This window comes from Doryrhamphus excisus, chromosome 8 (assembly GCF_030265055.1).
Source record: "Doryrhamphus excisus isolate RoL2022-K1 chromosome 8, RoL_Dexc_1.0, whole genome shotgun sequence".
Taxonomy (NCBI): Eukaryota; Metazoa; Chordata; class Actinopteri; order Syngnathiformes; family Syngnathidae; genus Doryrhamphus; species Doryrhamphus excisus.
Genome location: NC_080473.1, coordinates 18,122,532 through 18,141,857, shown reverse-complemented (window position 1 = coordinate 18,141,857; position 19,326 = coordinate 18,122,532). Strand labels below are relative to the sequence as shown.

General features: G+C 43.9%; 1 protein-coding gene across 3 annotated transcripts in view; it reads right to left on the bottom strand.

Annotated features, from left to right (window-relative positions):
• The window catches only part of LOC131134954 (alpha-2-macroglobulin-like protein 1), a 30,779-nt gene extending 12,196 nt beyond the window's left edge, over window positions 1-18,583 (bottom strand). For 2 of the 3 annotated variants that reach the window (XM_058080697.1, XM_058080698.1), the window contains exons 1-16: window positions 17,587-18,583; window positions 17,019-17,202; window positions 15,432-15,588; window positions 11,747-11,799; window positions 10,471-10,491; window positions 7,473-7,641; window positions 7,321-7,405; window positions 6,182-6,302; window positions 5,936-6,050; window positions 5,718-5,827; window positions 4,333-4,488; window positions 3,610-3,843; window positions 3,366-3,429; window positions 2,783-2,928; window positions 2,560-2,709; window positions 657-857 (exon numbers count right to left, since the gene is read on the bottom strand). In XM_058080697.1, the coding sequence (XP_057936680.1) occupies window positions 657-857; window positions 2,560-2,709; window positions 2,783-2,928; window positions 3,366-3,429; window positions 3,610-3,843; window positions 4,333-4,488; window positions 5,718-5,827; window positions 5,936-6,050; window positions 6,182-6,302; window positions 7,321-7,405; window positions 7,473-7,641; window positions 10,471-10,491; window positions 11,747-11,799; window positions 15,432-15,588; window positions 17,019-17,202; window positions 17,587-17,663 (2,043 nt within the window). In that variant the 5' untranslated portion in view covers window positions 17,664-18,583. The remainder of the gene's footprint in view (window positions 1-656; window positions 858-2,559; window positions 2,710-2,782; window positions 2,929-3,365; window positions 3,430-3,609; window positions 3,844-4,332; window positions 4,489-5,717; window positions 5,828-5,935; window positions 6,051-6,181; window positions 6,303-7,320; window positions 7,406-7,472; window positions 7,642-10,470; window positions 10,492-11,746; window positions 11,800-15,431; window positions 15,589-17,018; window positions 17,203-17,586) is intronic. The other variant, XM_058080695.1, reaches the window with a different exon arrangement.
• Between the last annotated feature and the right edge of the window lie 743 nt (window positions 18,584-19,326).

Sequence of the window (19,326 nt, the reverse complement as noted above, 5' to 3'; positions counted from 1 at the left end):
TCCAAAATGTTGTCAAAAATGTGGATTGAAGCCCAAATGAAGGTTGTTACGGGTGCTGAGTGCAGTCCAATAACCATCAGACTCCGTCTGCCAGAGAAGACCTTTAAGAAAAAAAAAGGTCTTCAAAGGCGATGCCCATTTGGAATTTGCAGGAGCACCAAACATTGAAAGGTGAAGGTTTCATTTCCCCTTGATGATCCTGATGGCTTACTACGCTCCTGGCATGACAAGCAGATCCCACATGAGAGGTTTTCCACACAGCACAGTGGAGGGGGTGTCGTCATGATCCTTCAATGGAACAATGAAGCTTGTGCAGGGGTGTCAAACGGCAACCAGCTACGACTGAAGGCCTGGTCTGTGTGGTCATGACTGGCTTTTTCAACATTTGTAAGAGGACTTCCTCCAGAGGAATTAGCTGACTCTTTTGGACCATCCTGTGTCTTCCCTTCATGTCCATCCAATGGGGATGGATGGCAAGGTACGTTTACAAAAGGGTGGATGCCCTGCGTTAAGCACCTGGAACAACATTCCCACATGATCCCATTGTGTTGAGCTATTTTGAGGGGACAAAGTGTCCCCCCACTGTGTGTGGAGAAGCCATAGAACATGACAACATACGCACCAGTGTTGATAACCGACTGTAGCCACGGTCTTACTTTAAAGATGCTGTAGACGTCATTCTTCTGATTGGTCGGTCCAAATAAAACAGAGCGCTTGTCTCGCCCACCTGGTGCATCATCATCCAAAACGTCAGGTTCAGACTCTGGCATGGGCTCAGGGAGGCAGGGATATGGCTCATCATCTTCAACCTCATGAGAGTATCCTGAGAGTTTCTGCAGAGGCAGCTGGTTGTACACCTGCACAAAAACATACACTTAAGCTCCACCAGACGTTCTTCTTCTTTTTTGTATAACGCTATCACTCACTGCAAATGACAGCACAAACACGTACATTCTATACCTGCCAGGTACTCAATGATCCTGGTAATGTCTAGCGTTATCTTGGACAAAAGGGTTTCATGAAGGCCTTTCGAATTTGATGCAGTGAGCCTGCCATCAGAGAACATACTGTTGAAGGTTTCAAGCCTCCTTGATCCCTGAAACAGATTTTCTTGGCTCTACTTCGTGTTTTCTGCTCAGCCCAGGCTGTGTCTTCTAGCTGGAGGAACTAAAGATGTATACAGTTTGCCTTTGACATAGCTGAAGTTAGCTTAGCAGGTTGTAGGAATCTTCTCAAGAGAGCTTTGCCTTACGGCTCAGCTCTCTCTTCACCATGATGGTCCACAGTGATGAAGGGATGTGTCCACCAAGACAGTCCAAAGACTGACCAAAATCACGCATTTCGATTTATTCATTTATGGGAGCACTTACATCGTACTCCAGTCACTCTAGAGGTAGAATGAGCCAGCATGCCATCGGATGTACAATTATTGGTTTATAAAAAGTATCAGTAAAGATCAGGTCTCATTCTCATAGCTGGCCAGATTGTTTTTAGCAAGCAGCAACCTGTCTAGGTGAATTTGAAGCAGAAAATCAAACATTCTAACTGCACTCTTGTGGTAGTCATGTGGTACAAAAGGTGGAGGTGATGGTGTCTTCGTGCGGAGATGGAGGTGATGGTGTCTTCGTGCGGTGGTGTAAAGGTGGTAGAGGTGATGGTGTCTTCGTGCGGTGGTGTAAAGGTGGTAGAGGTGATGGTGTCTTCGTGTGGTGGTGTAAAGGTGGTAGAGGTGATGGTGTCTTCGTGCGGTGGTGTAAAGGTGGAGGTGATGGTGCCTTCGTGCGGTGGTGTAAAGGTGGAGGTGATGGTGCCTTTGTGCGGTGGTGTAAAGGGGGAGGTGATGGTGCCTTCGTGCGGTGGTGTAAAGGTGGAGGTGATGGTGTCTTCGTGCGGTGGTGTAAAGGTGGAGGTGATGGTGTCTTCGTGCGGTGGTGTAAAGGTGGAGGTGATGGTGCCTTCGTGCGGTGGTGTAAAGGTGGAGGTGATGGTGTCTTCGTGCGGTGGTGTAAAGGTGGAGGTGATGGTGCCTTCGTGCGGCGGTGCAAGGGTGGAGGTGATGGTGTCTTTGTGCGGTGGTGTAAAGGTGGAGGTGATGGTGTCTTCGTGCGGTGGTGCAAGGGTGGAGGTGATGGTGTCTTCGTGCGGTGGTGTAAAGGTGGAGGTGACGTGTCTTCATGCGGTGGCGTAAAGGTGGAGGTGATGGTGTCTTCGTGCGGTGGTGTAAAGGTGGAGGTGACGTGTCTTCGTGTGGTGGTGTAAAGGTGGAGGTGACGTGTCTTCGTGTGGTGGTGTAAAGGTGGAGGTGATGTGTCTTCATGTGGTGGTGTAAAGGTGGAGGTGACGTGTCTTCGTGTGGTGGTGTAAAGGTGGAGGTGATGGTGTCTTCGTGTGGTGGTGTAAAGGTGGAGGTGATGGTGTCTTCGTGTGGTGGTGTAAAGGTGGAGGTGATGGTGTCTTCGTATGGTGGTGTAAAGGTGGAGGTGATGGTGTAAAGGTGGAGGTGATGGTGTCTTCGTGTGGTGGTGCAAAGGTGTAGGTGATGATGGATGAAGATCTTACATAGCTGATAGTAAGTTCCTTCTCCGCCTGCAGCAGCAGCACACTCTGGTCAATGGCTCTGACGGAGCACAAAGAGCCAGGCTGAGCCTGGAGTTTTAGTGTGGTCTTCTGTGCTGGAAGCTCCTGGAGGGAGGAGAACTTGAGAGAAACCTGGAGAGCAGACAGTAGCAAGATTACTCATGATGTCGTATTTAAAGGTCACGCATTCATTAGTGTGTACAACCTTGTTCTTGAAACAGAGCTGGATGGGAAAGTCCAGGCTGTCTGCCACAGCTTCTCCACCCGGCAACAAGGTATAAACAACAACCTGAGCAAAAGGCGCCAGGTTGCCTACTTGATGGAGAGGGATGGACAACTCCCCTTTGTTGACTGTGGCAGGGGCAACATGAAATGAAGAAACATGAGTAGAAATACTCGACAAGTATTTTATGTTTTTACGATATGTTTTTCAAAGAATGGACTAAGGAATGTACATGTATTCATAAGTATGTTTACGTACTGAAACAGGAGCTCAATACTAAGGTATGGATATGGGCGGGATCCTAATACCAAGCTATGTACCGAAGCACAAGCTTAAAACCTAAATATGTACTGAAGTGTGAGCTTAATACTGAGGTAGGTACCAAAGCATGAGGATGCTGTACTAGCGTGCGTGCACTATGGGCCTGTACATGAACCAAGCCATTAACACCACTCCCCCTTTTCAGGTCAAAGGGCAAATATCATTCAGTTCAACTGGTAATTACGAAGAATAGAGATAGAATAGATAGAGGTATAGTATGTATATAGTCATAAATTGAGATTACCAGCATCCACTTCAACAGCCACTGGGAGACGGCCATGTTGGACAATTACTCCTTTGGACACAACCTATAGGAAGAAAAGACAGGGTGAGTGTTTTCCCACATTTACACACACACACACACACACACACACACAGAAACACTTGAAGAGCCGAAGCATAACATTGAAATAGAAAAAAATGGCCTTATCATCATGGCCTTACAGTGTAACTGAAGACACGGAAATCCTGACAGCAAGTGAACTCACCAGATAAAAGAAGTGGAGAAGCTCCTGTCCCTTGCTAAGCTCCTGTCCCTGAATGATGTACTGAGCTCGTACAGTCGCATCTTTGTCACAGGACATCTTCCCGTTCACCTGCATGAGCTTCAAAAAACTGTTGCTCTTGGAGTAGAAGGCCGAAACGTCGCAGTAAGCGGTCCTGTACTCGGCGTTACGCACGTCAACAATGTATGGATGCTCTACCGCAAGTGTGGACTTGGCCTGTTAGGACAACACAAACGTGTACAGAAAAGAATACATGAGATGAGAAAAGTGGAAGAACAAATGCTATTGTGTTGCTAATGGCTTTTTCCAGCGGCCCTGTGTAACTGATGCATTTGTTGACAGAGGGAACTCAACTTCAAGATAAAGTTGGAAATAATTTAGATAATTTAGAATGAACACAGGAGCCGTTCGGAAGCCAAAGCTGGACTGAAATGCTATGGAAATGTGCTAAAACAGAGTGAAAGTTAAGAGTAACTTGGTAGTTTGAGCTCAAATCAGGAATTGAACCAACCAACTCTGCATCTGGATTCACACTCTACCAATTAATTCTCAACTAATTTGCTACAATCGGGGTAGCAGTTGGCTATGCCAAGTAAGTCTAGTGAGATCTCCCACCATTTGCGGCACATAGTTTATATAATGTGGTTAATATTTAAACACATATTTATATATTTACTGTATCTCCATATCTCTGGTCATACAAACCTTCAGATGGACCATGTTCTTCCACAGGGAGGTGTTGAGGGAAAAGGAGGCCACGCCTTTGACGTTTGTGGTGAGCGTTAGGTTGAAAGCATTTGGGCCGTAAAGGTACACAGGTTCATTGGGCACAGGTTTTTTGTCAGGACCGGTCATTTTCACCTGTGAAAAAGATACAGGAGGACCAAAAGTTGAATTGTACTTCATCGCGTGTAGACAAGTACACCATGACTGTTGACTGCCTTTCAGGTTACATGTCGGGTTGCGTAGAAATAAAACTTTGTGTCTCGTATGGAGCTGGTATTCTATATGGCTATGAGAATCCAAAACATTCTATCAAATTACATTGCCAGGAACTGATGCTGGTGTGCTCATCCACATTTCTGTCATCTTTATTTCCTTTTTGTTGGCTGTCGTTCTGCCTTGGGAACTTCCATCTTCCTACCACCAAACCAACCCATGGAGGTTGCTAGATTAGAAACCCTGAGGTATCATCCAGAGTAGAGAGGGAGCCACCTGAGGTAACCCAGCAAGGTGTCATGCAGTGGTTCCCAAAGTAGGGTACGTCAACTGCTATGGCGGTATGTGAATAAAAATGAAAAACAATTCGCGCCCAAACACAGCCACACATGCAAGCGCACCCAAAGTAGGTGATATTTCCAAAACCAAGCACATGTTGCTCATACAACAATAAGACAATGTTAGTAAATGTTCTACTTCTAACAGACATCAATGTTAACCAAAGCTGTGGACAGATACTGCTTTATCATGATTGGTCAACTTTCCCCTTCTATTGGCTATGAAATGAATAGGCTGACTTAAACCATAGCCATCCTGAGTCAAGCTCAAATGTAGTCTTTTCAATTGTAATGTATGGAAAGGGAAGGATGCCAATATCAGAGTGGAATAAAAAATATGGAGGATGATAACTAATCCTAATGTCACCAGGTGAAGATACATTTTAACTTGATTTATTCATGTCAGAATTACCCAATATGGCCCACTAATTACTGTGCACCCCTAATAATGACCTTTATCTTTTTGGCCCCTTTGAAATCCTACCACCTAATAAGGCATCATAAATAAATTCAAACATTTATAGTTAATCCGTGTGACTGATATCAGGATCAACCAATTTCACTCATGGATGATCGGTATCGGCAGTGTAAAACCCTGATCAGCACGCCCCCCCCAACAAGTGCTTGAATATTATGGAGTGCCTCCATCAACACTTCTACAACAAAGACGTACGATTGTTAAGAAGACAGTCATGCATCATACAAGTCATACTTTTTATCTGCATGAGACAACAAAATGTCACAATATGGCAAGCATTTAGCCTTGTTGCCAATAGGCTGATCAGCCTTGTGCATGGAAATATATCAACTTACCTTTCCCTCAAACGGGATGCCTGGCTTGTACGCTTCAGGTACATCTTCAAACGTGACTGTTCTTATAAGACTGCTGAAGCTTGTTTTCCCGCTGCTTTTCAGAATCACTCCTAAATGGGAAAGAAGATCAAGACTATGACAGATCATGGAAAGTACATCCATCAGTCTTCAAGTCATACAGGGAATGGTGGGGAGACTAAAATATTCCAGCAGCCTACCCGTGCCGTGCTCTTCCATCTCAGCATCAACCATAAACGTGTCTTCATAGTTGGTGTTGTTAAGGGCAAAGTGGCTCAGGTCGACCGTTTGTGAAGCACAGCCACTGGCGTCTGTCTGGAAGATGAGCAAAGCAGCCAAGCTTCAGCTTCAAGGTCAAACTGCAACCAATATGACCCCCATAAAACTCCACTCGATGGAAACACAGACTCAAAAACTGCCGGTGTCATTTCCCGTCGAATACTCACTGCCAGCATGTATGTCTTGCAGAGGTTTTCCTTTTGGGAAATTGAATGCCAGAAAAAGTGTACGGCATTCCTACAGAGCTCCGCCTTGACTGACCCAATGACCGCTTTTCCATAAGTGTATCTGCAGCAACGACAACAAACATCCTTTTCTTTACTTTACATGATTTCTTACTTGCAGGATGAGTAGGTGGCATCAGTGAAAAATCCGTATACAGGAAGTGTCACTGGACTTTTCGTGGTGGATCTATACTATTATTAGGAGTGTAACAGCATTAAATACACAGGAGAAGAAGACCAAGCCAGAGGGAGGGGGGCGATGTTTAGACCAACAAGGACACAGACTAACACATTTCTGTCACATTTTTTATGGATACAATAAAACCTTTGTTGTTTAATAAATGTCTGAATTTTGTGGAAGAAGAAACATTTAAACGTGACATGACACCTGGACGCGTCCCGATATGTAGAAAAACATGTGTTTGCACATTACTTACAGACAGCATCCAAGGTATTACAAAGCATTGTCCGGTATGCTCCGTCTCTCTCAATTTGTGTGCTAACTGCGTCACAAAAAGCTCAACCCAAAGAATGATTGCAGCCGCTAGGTGTCACCAAAACAACAAATAGCTCACTTTAACTTATTGAAACCCGATTTTAGGTATGTATTATGGTGAGTGTTGGTAGGTTAAATCTTGTGGTATGAATAAAATATGTGGATGATACCACCAACTTTGCTTGTTTTTCCAGTCATCTTGGATCACACACCAAACACCAAATCTCACAATACTTTGTGTACACAATACTACCGATATGTACAGTATATGGTATGCAATAGTACCGTAATACTTGCAAGTCTCACTGGTTTGGCAAACAAACATAGGTGACTCAATGTTGTGGTGTTATGAATACACTGTAATCATGTGGTGGAGCGATTGCATTCTTCAAACGTTTTTTCTTTGACTTTGTGGATTATTTTAGAGTCGTTCTATGATGAAAGTTTGTCAGAGGTAAGAAGCGGTGAGGTGTCTCACACAGCAAGAACCGCCACTGAATGGAACGTTGGAAGAGCGATTGCAATCCAGTTGGCTGAGTGGTGCTTGTGCGTGTGTGCATGTAAAGGTGACACTGAGAACACTCACTTCCCACAAATCTTCAAAGTGGCTTCCTGGTCCAGGATGGTAATCACACTTGGAAGGTGAACCTTGACCTCATATTTGGGCAAAACTTCAAGAAAAAGTGAGAGTTTTGTGAAACAAATTAGATGTTTATGTGAATGAGTTTGGTGGCAGACCGTATTCCTTGATGTCAAAGCTGTGTGAGATTTTCTCTCCTTTGTCGGTGGTGGCCATGACAGTGTAGCGTCCTGGGGTGGCCTCGGGAATCATGGGATGGGAAAGATCAAGGATGCCGGCGGCAACAAATTTATCCAACCACTGGGAAATGCGATTGGAATTGGGATCCTACATAAAAGACACATGTGCTGCTGACATTGATACGGATTGAAAACACAAAAACCCATCATTGGCCATCATCCACAATCCTTATGTGAGACATGAACACACGTCTTTACCTTTTCTGCCTAGCATGACGGAGCTAACAAGGCACAACTAATAATCCGTCTCAAAAAGTTTTATGTACATGCTGTAACAGGTACATTTATGTTAACATAATATTGTACAGTAATACTGTATTCTGATCACTTTAAACTAGGCCTATCAAACTTAATGCATCCCAGTCCCAGTCCCAGTCAGTACAGACTGGTGTCCTATCACATGTTTTGGAGTGTGACACAGAAAAGGCTAAATGTGATTATGTTTCACGTAAGGATTTTGGACGATGGGCAAATTATACAAAAAAAAAGTGCGGTTTTACTTTAAAAGATTTATTACATTACCTCTCATGCATTTTCTGAGTCAAACTAAAAATGTTATTTGACTAATCAACTAAAACCACAAATCGCATATCGTAATAACATATGATAAAATACTTTTTATGGCCTTTATAACTGCATGCAAAAATATTTTCTGCAAGTAAACAATGATATACTGGGTTTTTGGGTAAACCATTACAAATATTACACAGGAGCATTAACCTTTACATAAACATTCACATTAGTTAGGTCATTACTAGAGCTGTCAAATGATTAGTCAGTAATCAGATTAATCATAGTTTTCAAATTAATTCATCTTCATTCATATTTATAATAATAATAATAATAATACATTTTATTTGTATAGCGCTTTTCAAAATACTCAAAGACACTTTACAGACGAATGAAGTTGAATAAAGCAAGTAAACAGAATCGAAGACACATCAAAATACAACATTCATTGGTTAATACACAGTTAAAACATGAGTAAAAGCGGGGCGGGGCGGGGCACAGCAGTCAGATGTAAAAAGTTAGACATTAAAAACAGATTTAAAGAGGTGAGTTTTTAGTTGTTTTTTGAAACTGGGAAGGTCAGGGCAAGCACAGAGTGAATGGGGCAAAGAGTTCCAGAGGGTGGGGGCAGCGAGAGAAGGCTCTGTCTCCCCAGGTTCGGAGCTTGGTCTTACAGGGGAGTGCCAGGAGGTTTGAGTCTGAGGAGCGAAGGGGACGCGGGGGATTGTGTGGATGGAGCAGGTCTGTGAGATATGGGGGGGTCAGATCGTGGAGGGCTTTGTAGGTGATGAGAAGAATTTTGAAGTGAATGCGTTGCCAGTGAATGGGAAGCCAGTGGAGGTTTTGGAGGACAGGGGTAATGTGTTCACGGGAGCGGGTGGAGGTGAGGAGGCGGGCAGCGGAGTTCTGAATATATTGTAGTTTGTTGAGGGTTTTGGACGTTGTACCGTAGAGAATACTGTTACAGTACAGTAAACCTCGGATATATCGGACTCGGATATATCGGAAATTCGCTCACAACGGACAGATAAAAAAGAACCAATTTTTCTGTAATGCATTTCCAATAAAAAATCATTGCATATATCGGATTTTTTATAACGGATTTCGCCTATTTCGGACAAAATCTCCAGTCCCGTTCCAATGCATTTCCATTAAATTTCCCTCGCATATATCGGATGGCCGCATCGTGGCGCTCCGATTCGCCGAATCGTGACAGGCCGCTATACGACATCATTTGCAGCGTTTGCAGCATTGCCGTCCAGGTACATTGGAAACATAGTCAAGGAAGTGCCTTTTTATAACGGATAAAATCAGATTTACGCATATACCAGATATAAATCCGATATATGCGTAAAACGGACATTTTCCGGTATACGCATATAACGGATTTCGCTTATATCGGACAAAACCAGTGGGAACAATTGAATCCGATATATCCGAGGTTTACTGTAGTTCATTCTGGACGTGATAAATGCATGGATCAGGGATTCAGCGGCAGAGAATGTAAGTGATGGAAAGAGTCGAGCTATGTTCTTAAGATGGAAGAATGCAGTCCGGGTTAACTGTTTGATGTGGGGTTCAAATGAAAGGGTGGGGTCCAGGAGGATACCAAGGTTGCGGACGAGCGGGGATGGAGTGAGGGTGGCGCTGTCAAATTGAAGACAGAAGTTATGGGTGGGCGTTGTGGTGTTTTTGGGACCGATGATGATAATATCTGTTTTGTCACTATTAAGTTTGAGAAAATTTTGTTCCATCCTAGTTTTGATATGAGCTAAGCAGTTGGTGAGGGTGGAGTAGATGTTGGAGGTGATGGAGGTGGTAGAAATGTATAGTTGAATATCATGGGCGTAGCTGTGGAAATTGAGGCCATGTCGACGGATGATATTGCCAAGTGGAAGGATGTAGAGGATGAAAAGAGGACCAAGCACCGAACCTTGGGGAACACCTTGAGGTAAAGGGGCTATGGAGGAGGAGCAGCTATTTATGTGCACGAACTGTTGACGATTGGTGAGGTATGATTGGAGCCAGGACAGAGCAGAATCGATGTGTGACATTTATACTGTATTTCATTAAACAAAGATAAATGAAATGACGTGGTCACTGTATACATATATTTGTATATAGACTGTAATCCCTCATTTAGGGTGGTTAATTGGTTCCAGCCCCAACCGTGATAAGTGAATATTCTGGTAGTTAGAGCGTCGCAAACCTGTTTAGCTCCTTTTTAATATGCTTTTCAACATTATTAGGGGAACTGCGGGGCAATAATCAACAGCTGTGTCCAGCAAATGACGCCACCACCCTACGCAGTCTAGTTGTAAGTAGCCATGATCAGTGGAGGACCAACAAGTACCGGCTGTGGTGCCGTAACTACTATACGATATTTCAGTGAAAATGTGACTCTTACCAACAGCTCTACCAGCGTGTACTGAAAAAGAGCAGAAAAAGAAAAAGACACTTAGTCACCGATAAAGACATCAAAGCAAATAGATATTCCAAATTACGGCATATACGTTTCCTTGGCGCTGTGATGTAGAAGCACACTCATTGGACGATTACATTGTTTGCAGGGTTTCTCATACATTTATTTATTTGTGGTGGCACGGCATGATTAAATTTGGATCGCCACAGAAAGATTGGGCGCTATCCGGTTGCCCTTGCTCACAAATATAACAGAAAGAATAAACCCAGGCTAGTCATGTCTGGGCATGGGTCGGATTCTGACTCTATGATAACCTTGGCCAAAAATAACACTGTATTTTAATTACAGCTCTAAAATGTCTTATCAAATATCTTGAAAAAGAGAAAAAAGTCAAGTCAAAACAGCAAAATGCAGTTCTCACTGCAGTCTACTGTGGCTAATCCTTCAACTCAAATATTTTCTAAAGAAAACAAAATCAATAAACACAATCAGGTGACCCAGGAAGGGTTTATGAACTTGTAATGTTAGGTTATTATTTAACAGTAGCAGGTCACAAGTTTCCACAAACCTTCGGGTTATGTGATTGTTGTTAGCAACTGAGACGTTCAGTGGAGAATAAACGCTTTATAGCACTCATCCTCCCCTTCAGTCCCCTCCTGAATCACATCTCCACGTTGGTAAACCCTATGTCCAATGACCCCAAAATGTCCAAGACAACAGTGACAACAGCGCTGTCGATGCCAACGAGGCAGCTCACAACACCGTGCTATTCATGTATGGCAACACAACACATGCCAGTGGTTTCACATGGAGGCCCAGTTTCCACTGTGACGAATAACAGGACATGACAAGTATTTCACTAGTGAACCTCCACTTTCTCTTACAATGCTAAATTGTAATGGTTTTGAGGCTGACGTTTTCATACTGTGGTATAGACTCCCCTCCAAAAGCTTGGGAACACCTGCAGGTTTGGACCTTGGACGCAGTAACCAGCCCATGCCGATAATACAACAGTCATGATTTTGACTTCATACACAAAGTGAGTGGAATTCACTGGTGTCAGGTATTCCAACATGGCTACTAATGCAAAAGGCCTACAGTCTGTGTTGATTCAGATGCTTGGGTCAAAGACAGTGTGAACTCAAAACACCCACGTTGGCTTGTAAAACCAACAAACAGCCTTCCTCTCTCCTCAACAACAAGACATGCACTGCACCTCCTGCATGGAAATCACACCACAAATAACTTTAAAAAAACTTACCAGACGATCCACAGGGATGAAATCGGCATCCATGGAAACAATTCGGAAGCGGACTTGAAAAGAAAAGAACATTAACATAAAAATAAAGCTACACAAATAATTGGTGTCTCATTGATAACATAACTCATCACATAATCAGTTCACAGTTCCACATGTCCAAAAGGAGTAGGAAGAAGCAAAGTTTATTAGATCCTACCCCCCATCTGGTATTTTTATAACTGTTACATTTGTTCACTTCCTGCTTTCCATAATACAGTTTACTTTTACAATCAGAAACTGTTTCATTTGTTCACTTCCTGCTTTCCATAATACAGTTTAAGGTTTTTTTTTTAAATAATGTACCTTGTACCGAAGTACAAGGTGATATGACCATACAATGACATTATGTGTACCATAATAACTGTTAATATAGTGATATAGAAAGCACATCATGATTAATGTATATTAATTTGTCATACCACGGTATTTATGTGTGCACAGCATCAGCTTTAAAATCGGATACATGAGTTCCTCATCAAATAACTACGTATAATATAGCTCATATTTGGATGGTGTTCATGTTATCATGAAGTTAAATATGTGTCAACTATCTGTCTGGAATTATAGCAATTCATTGTCAACATAATGTCAATCTGCTTTGGAGTCATTACTTCCACCTTTAAATTAAACCGATTATATTATATTCATCTAAAAATGTACAAATGCTCATTCATTCATTTTCTATACCGCTTATCCTCGAGGGTCATGGGCGTGCTGGAGCCTATCCCAGCTGTGCTCACAAAAAATGGAAATGTGTGCAATGTGCCTTAACACCCAACCACTATTTTTTTTAGTTCTGATGCTGTTGACAGCGAACTCGCTAATCTTGGTCTTGTTATGCCACTGCTATGTCCTCCAGATATGATGTTTTTTATTGACTCCAGCTCTCCAACTAACTAAGTTCCACTTCTTTGTCTTGGGCTTCTCAGCAGCCATGAATCAGAAGAAGCCAGTGAAATGCAAACCAAGGCTCACAGCATTCATGAGGTACTTGGCATGGACCATTCATGGTAAAATGTGGGTGTGTCGAGGGCGTCATGAGAGGTGAATCTAGCTGCTTGAGTGTGATTCATTATTTATTAAGCTGGGCCAGAAGGCACACCAGTCGCTATACTTTCCGACCCTCACCCAGGGTCTGAGCTTTGGGTCTGTGAACATGATTGCATATGAATGAATTTCCTCTGAAAGGTGGCTACACATGTCCTAAGAGAGCGGGTGAGGAGCTTATTCAGATATCCAGGAAGAGCTCAGAGTAGGGTCACTGCTCCTTTACATATATAGAATGGCTAAGTGGGTTGACAAGTATTTTTGGAAATTATTTTTGGTTGAGATTCGGCCATAATGCTAACTGCTAAGCAGTGCTATGTAGAAAGGGCTCTAAGGATGGATTTTCTTGAAGAAATCCTTGTTTTGCCTCGTTATTTTCAATAACCTTTACATGAATACCGTGCTGGTATATGAATGCCATTCTTGCCATTTATTTTTCTGCAGGGTGTGATGCAAGCACCAGTGTAGTCAGTTGCTACTACAAGTACAAAAACACAAAGTGGCGTGGAAGACGATGAAACGTCGTCAGAAGGCTGTCGGTGCGGACAGTATAGTGACACACACAGACTGCCTATACATATATAATGTCAGACACACAACATTTGGATGGGATTGAGAAGCAAAGCCTTCTGTATTGCACAGAACAAAACCCAAACATGCCCTGAAATGAGATTGGAAGGAACTGGAGCTGTTCCTTTAAACAGTTGTGTACAGCAGGTGGCTGATGTGAAGCCCCAAGGAAAAGGAAAGGATAAAAAGATGTGTCCTGTTCTATTTAAAATACATTTGTTTGCTGTTTGGTATCACACTGTTGTGTAATTACCGACCATTATGCCTGCTGATTTATATTTATTTCTGTGCAATAGTCAAATTAATCTCAATTTAATTTACCATCTACACGGTGTATCTATTACATAAAGAAAAAGTGGTTGTCTCTTAAATGTTTCAGCTCAACTATCAACCAAATGTAAATATTAGTCAATGACAACACAACTCTACACTTCATGCACTTTTTACATGAAACCCTTTATTATTAAGAGAGAAAAAGATCCAAAGTTCCATGTCCCTGTGTGAGAAAGTGATGGCCCCTAAAGATGAGTAGTTGGCCCCCGCCTTAGCAGCAACAACTGCAATCAAGCGTTTGTGATAACTTGCAATGAGTCTCTTCCAGCGCTGTGGAGGAATGTTGGCCCACTCATCTTTGCAGAATTGTTGTCATTCAGCCACATTGGAGGCTTTTCAGGCATCAAGCCTTTTTAAGGTCATGCCAAAGCATCTCAATAGGATTCAGCTCAAGACTTGGACTAGGCCACTCCAAAGTCTTCATTTGGTTTTTCTTCAGCCATTCACAGGTGGACTTGCTGGTGTGTTTTGGATCATTGTCCTGCTGCACAACCCAAGTTGGTTTCAGCTTGAGGTCACAAACAGATGGCAGAACATTCTCCTTCAGCAGAATCCATAGTTCAATTTGTCACAGCAAGTTTTCCGGGTACTGAAGCAGGAACAGACCATCACACTACCACCACCATATTTTACTGTGGTTATGATGTTCGTTACTTGAAATACCAGATGAAATGGGACACACACCTTCCAAACAGTTCAACTTTCGTCTGGTCAGACTACACAGTATTTTTCCAAAGGTCTTGGGGATCATCAAGATGGAGAGCAGCCCGAATGTACTTTTTGTTCAGCAGTGGTATTGGGCTTGGTGTTTGGCCAGGGCACTATTAGAATCAATCTTGGAGTCCTTTTGGTTGGTCGGCCATGGTTCACTGCTGTTCTATGTTTTCCCCATTTGTGGATAATGACTCTCCCTGTGGCTTGCTTGAGTCCCAAAGCTTTTCTTTCATCTCAGTTAAGTGTTCATTTTTTCATACAGGGTAATGTAGGTTTGGATTTTTGTTCTCCCTTAATAATAAAAAGTACAATTTAAAAACTGCATTTTGTGTTGAGTTGTGTTGTCATTGACAATATTTACGTTATTCACATTTGATGATGTGAAACATTTAAGTGTGGCAAACATGGGAAAAACTTTTTCACACCACTGTAACTAGATGTTCTATTTTGGCGTCAACCGCATGTCAAAGAGAGACATTTTTAGACATTCTGACATGTTTTCACCATTGGCAAGTGGTCCTGGTCCGACTGCAACATGTTTTTCTTATTCTTATCTTGTGTGCCTCATTGTTGCGTCCCAGCTGCCCTTTTGGATGAGACGTTTTCCGTTTCATCTTCTGTTTTTGCCAAGGTCACCTTCGGTTCAGCGTTTTCGCCTCGGGTTTTGTTTGCTCCTTTTCTGTTTGTGAACATTCTCGCTCCACATGAGCAGAATTTAAACAAACAAAAAAAACATAGTTTTACGCCAGATGTCTGGGTCTCTAGGGACTAACTACATGTTTTAAGTTTACTTTTATTATGCTAGCGTTTCTACAAGTATAACAGATAAGATTAATGAAGGTTTTATGATTGATTGACTCCAGTCATAAGAGAGTGGATTGTGCTTGACTTTGGAGGTTCGGCATGACATGAATATTTGAAGATGAAGTCTCAAAGCAGAGATATTCAGCAATATTCAGATATTCTAGCAGAAGATAGTTACCAGTCTGTCCAGGTTTGTAGACGGGTTTGTCAGTCTGGACGATATGGATGAAAGCAGGAGGGAGAATCAGGACCTTGGTCTGCTTGTTCATAGAGGCGCTGTCCCCTTTAAGAGTGACATTTACAGTTGCTACAGTGCTGCCCTTCACTGCCGGGACCTGCCAGCGAACACAAGCACACATATTGTGTCATATTTTCTATTTCAGGATGATGTTCACTTCTCTAAGTACATACTTTCAGCAGCAGAACACTTGGCAGGCTCCACTACAGCACCGCATGTGTTTTCACATGCTATTACGTAAGAGGGACACTGAATGCAACATTTCTCTAGAATGTTTTGTGGTTGTGTGTGTTGGAGTAAGCGTGCAGGGTCGGAATGTCTTCCAGAGGAATGTAGGTACATAGATTGCAGGCCTCCCAACAGAACGTCTTTGTTGAGCTGAAGGTGGATAAATGCCAGAGCGCGCCTGCAGTCAAACTCCAAGCTTTCATCAGAGACGTGATTGGGGTCGTTCAGAAGGTCATTTCACATCAATCAGAAGCACGACCTCGGGGTTGCGTAACTGGGACAGCTCATTGTGCTGTCACACAAGATTTGCCAAACAACCTTGTTGGTCCACCGTCTCATCCACGGTGCCAGCACATGCTAACGTAGCTATATAGACATATACTGTAGATACTGTGTATAGAAATATTCAGTGGCTTCTTGGCATAGGAATTGGATTGGAATTGGAGGGATTGGAACACTAGCCAATCAACCTTTTGTCTATGAATTTTGGAGGCTTGTGTAGTTTTCTGCAAATTCCAGCCTGTCCTCCCCAATCTTTTTGGTTGCATCCGGTAGTGTAAATCAGGGTGCACAATAAATATTGTGCCTGATACGAAGGAATTATGATGTCATCCTAATAAATATTACAACATTAAAAATAGCTCTCATAACCAATCATTTCAAAAAATGCTGCAATCTGTGTAAGTGCGCAAATCAATAACTCCTTTTTTCTACTGCCTGTGTGTAACTTCCCCTGAGCTCTCTTGTAAACAAACATTAATTTTCAGAAGAAGACATTCCACATTCTAGTTGATCCAAATTATCCACGATGTGAGTGGAAAAAAACACATCAAGCACATAAAAAAACCTTATCGGCCACCTCAAACATCAGCACCACGGCATTTGAAACATGCAAAAGGTTTGCCAGAGACCTCCGTGGTGTCACACCAGCTGCTCGGAGCGTGTACCCGAATACAGTACACCTTGCGGGGGCCACACCAGCTGGCTCCCTCTGCTCTATATCGTGATGCAGTAGTAGCATATATAGTCATATTTGATTAGGACAAATCAACATGTACACTTGGTCACATCCTAATTTGTTCCATCCTTCTGACCTCCAGATGTGCACGAATTACACTTCATTTCTAAATATATAAAAAGTTATCAGTAATATTGTTTGTGAGAAGGGATAAGATATCGTGCCTCTCTCGTTAGTGATGTAATAGGACACACCTGTCCAGATTTAAATACTTGGAAATCAAAGCCAGATGTTTTCAGTATACAGCTACAGTACGGGGATAGATGATGGACCACACACACCTGGAAGGGCAAACACTGGTAGAAGTGGCGTTTGACATTGTCCTCCATGATGGTCATGTTGTTGCCAGAGTCTATGAGCAGGTCAGCGGTGATGGACACATCTTCTGTGGGGGCGTGGACCAGGACACACAGGGTCTCCCGTGTCCCTCCTCTCAACTGAGAGCTCACAGTCACCGCAAAGACCCTGCGTGGACAAAAAGACACTCAGACACCTTACATGACTCAGAAATATCAGTATGACCAAAGATGGCACCCATTCATCATCAACACTTGTCAGCTTACTTTATTTATACCATACGTACTCACAACTCTTGGACCAACAAAGGCCACATAATTGCCTTTGCTTCATGTACCAGTAGCACTGCTAATATCAGGCTCCTTTCTGTAGTAAAGTGTGGAGCATTGATACATTGTATTTATCTGCGCAGTGTGGTACATTCTAACACGGTGCTAAAAAAAAAACCCACAGCACTTTACGGACATTATTTTGCAACACAGCAACCTTGTAACACACCTAAACCAACGTGTCGATGATATGAAAGATAAATTGACCATTGCTGGTACTTACGTGTCATTGTGAAGAGTGGATGAGGTACTTTGAAGTAAAGTACATGAAAGTAGGAGCAGTACGAGTACAAGTGTCATGTTTACTGCTCAAACAATCAAGTGAGTCAGCTGGATCAGCCTCGATGGTCATCAACCGGACTTTCAAAAAAAAAGTTCTTGGAGGCGGAACTTGGTGGTCCGAACGGGTCGATCCAAATATCTATACTGTTGATACCGACGGAAGTTGATACTAAGATGTCTATTATTTTCTTGATGTTGTTACTCAAAAGATCAGACAAAAACCCAAACCAAATATGTTTTTTTCATAAAAAGTAATTAAATAATGGGCTGCACGGCTCCCGAGTGGTTAGAAAACAGGCCTCATAGCTAGTAGACCCGAGTTCAAAGATGACTGTTGCAACGACACATCATCAGTAGGGTAAAACTAACCTGTCTCACGACGGTCCAAACTCAGCTCACGTTCCCTATTAGTGGGTGAACAATCCAACGCTTGGTGAATTCTGCTTCATAATGATATGAAGAGCCAACATCAAAGGTTCAAATGGTTTTGGTATTGCTTCAAAAGTGAAAGGTACCTGGGACAGGGCTGCACTGCCATGCAGTCCCAGTCTGTGTCTGTGGTGGTGGCTTGGGGGATCGGGCTGTGTGTTGGGATGGGGCCTGACCTCGCTCGTGGGGATGGGGGCCTGGGTGGCGTGTGGTGGTGGGGGGCAAGTGCCTCGGAGTCGGGCTGCTGGGGGGGACGATGCTGTCCCGGGCGTTTGGGTGTCTGCTGCCACTGGTCTCTATGCTCTGCTGCATGGCTTTCCTTGTCTTTGCCCGTCCCCGGTCTTGTTTTAGGGCGCGTCAGGGATTGGTTCTCCAGAACATGGGTGGTGCGTTGCTGGTTCTAGAGTCAGGGGGGGTCGGGCCTCCTGGTGGATGGTGAGGTCCGTTGGTGACTCCTTGGCTCTGATGCTTGGCCTCCCCGTGGCTTGGAGCTGTGGCACTTCCTCTCCGGGTGTGAGCTGCCCGGCGGGTGTCGGCCTTGCTGCTCGCCTGCGCCCCCCCCCCCCCACCCCGCTTGCTCATGTGCAGGCCTCCCACCCTCGCCCTCTCCTTTGTCTGCCTCACTGCTGTAGCCCCGACACCGTGGTCGAGTGGGGTCTGGGGTGCCATCCCTTGGCGGTCCGTGTCTCCCTAGGCTCGGGGCCTGGTTGTGGGTCTGGGACCCCTGGGTCCCCCGCCCTATAGCGCCCAAGACGCCCCATCCGAGGACGTCCACGGTGTGTGCTTGCGTGTGTGCGTATTGAGTGGATGAGGTGTGCACATGTGTCTGAGCTATTTTTATGTATTTGTTTTAAATAATTTGTTTTAAATACTTATTATTAGTTTTATTAATAATGCGTCGGTGGTCGGGCCTGGGGTTACCTGGGGCGGGCCGGGTTCCGCTTCCTGGGGTGGGGGGTGTGGGCGGAGCCTCTGGTTGGCGGGGGCGCCCTTGTGCCCACAGGTGTGTGGCCCTCGATGCCCTTCTGCCCTAGTGGGGTATGGTCTCCCGCCGGTCTCGGGGGTGTGATTCTCCTCTCCTGTTGCTGGTAGGGATTGCTCCTCCATGGCCCCTTGCTGGTCTCTTTGGGGGGATGCTTCGGGGACGGGTCTTGGAGAGTCGGCCCTGGCTTTGCCCGCACCCACGGGGCCGGTGGTTCTCTGGTGGTGGGGGCTTGACCTGGCTGTGCAGGGCTGGGTTTACTGGGTGGTA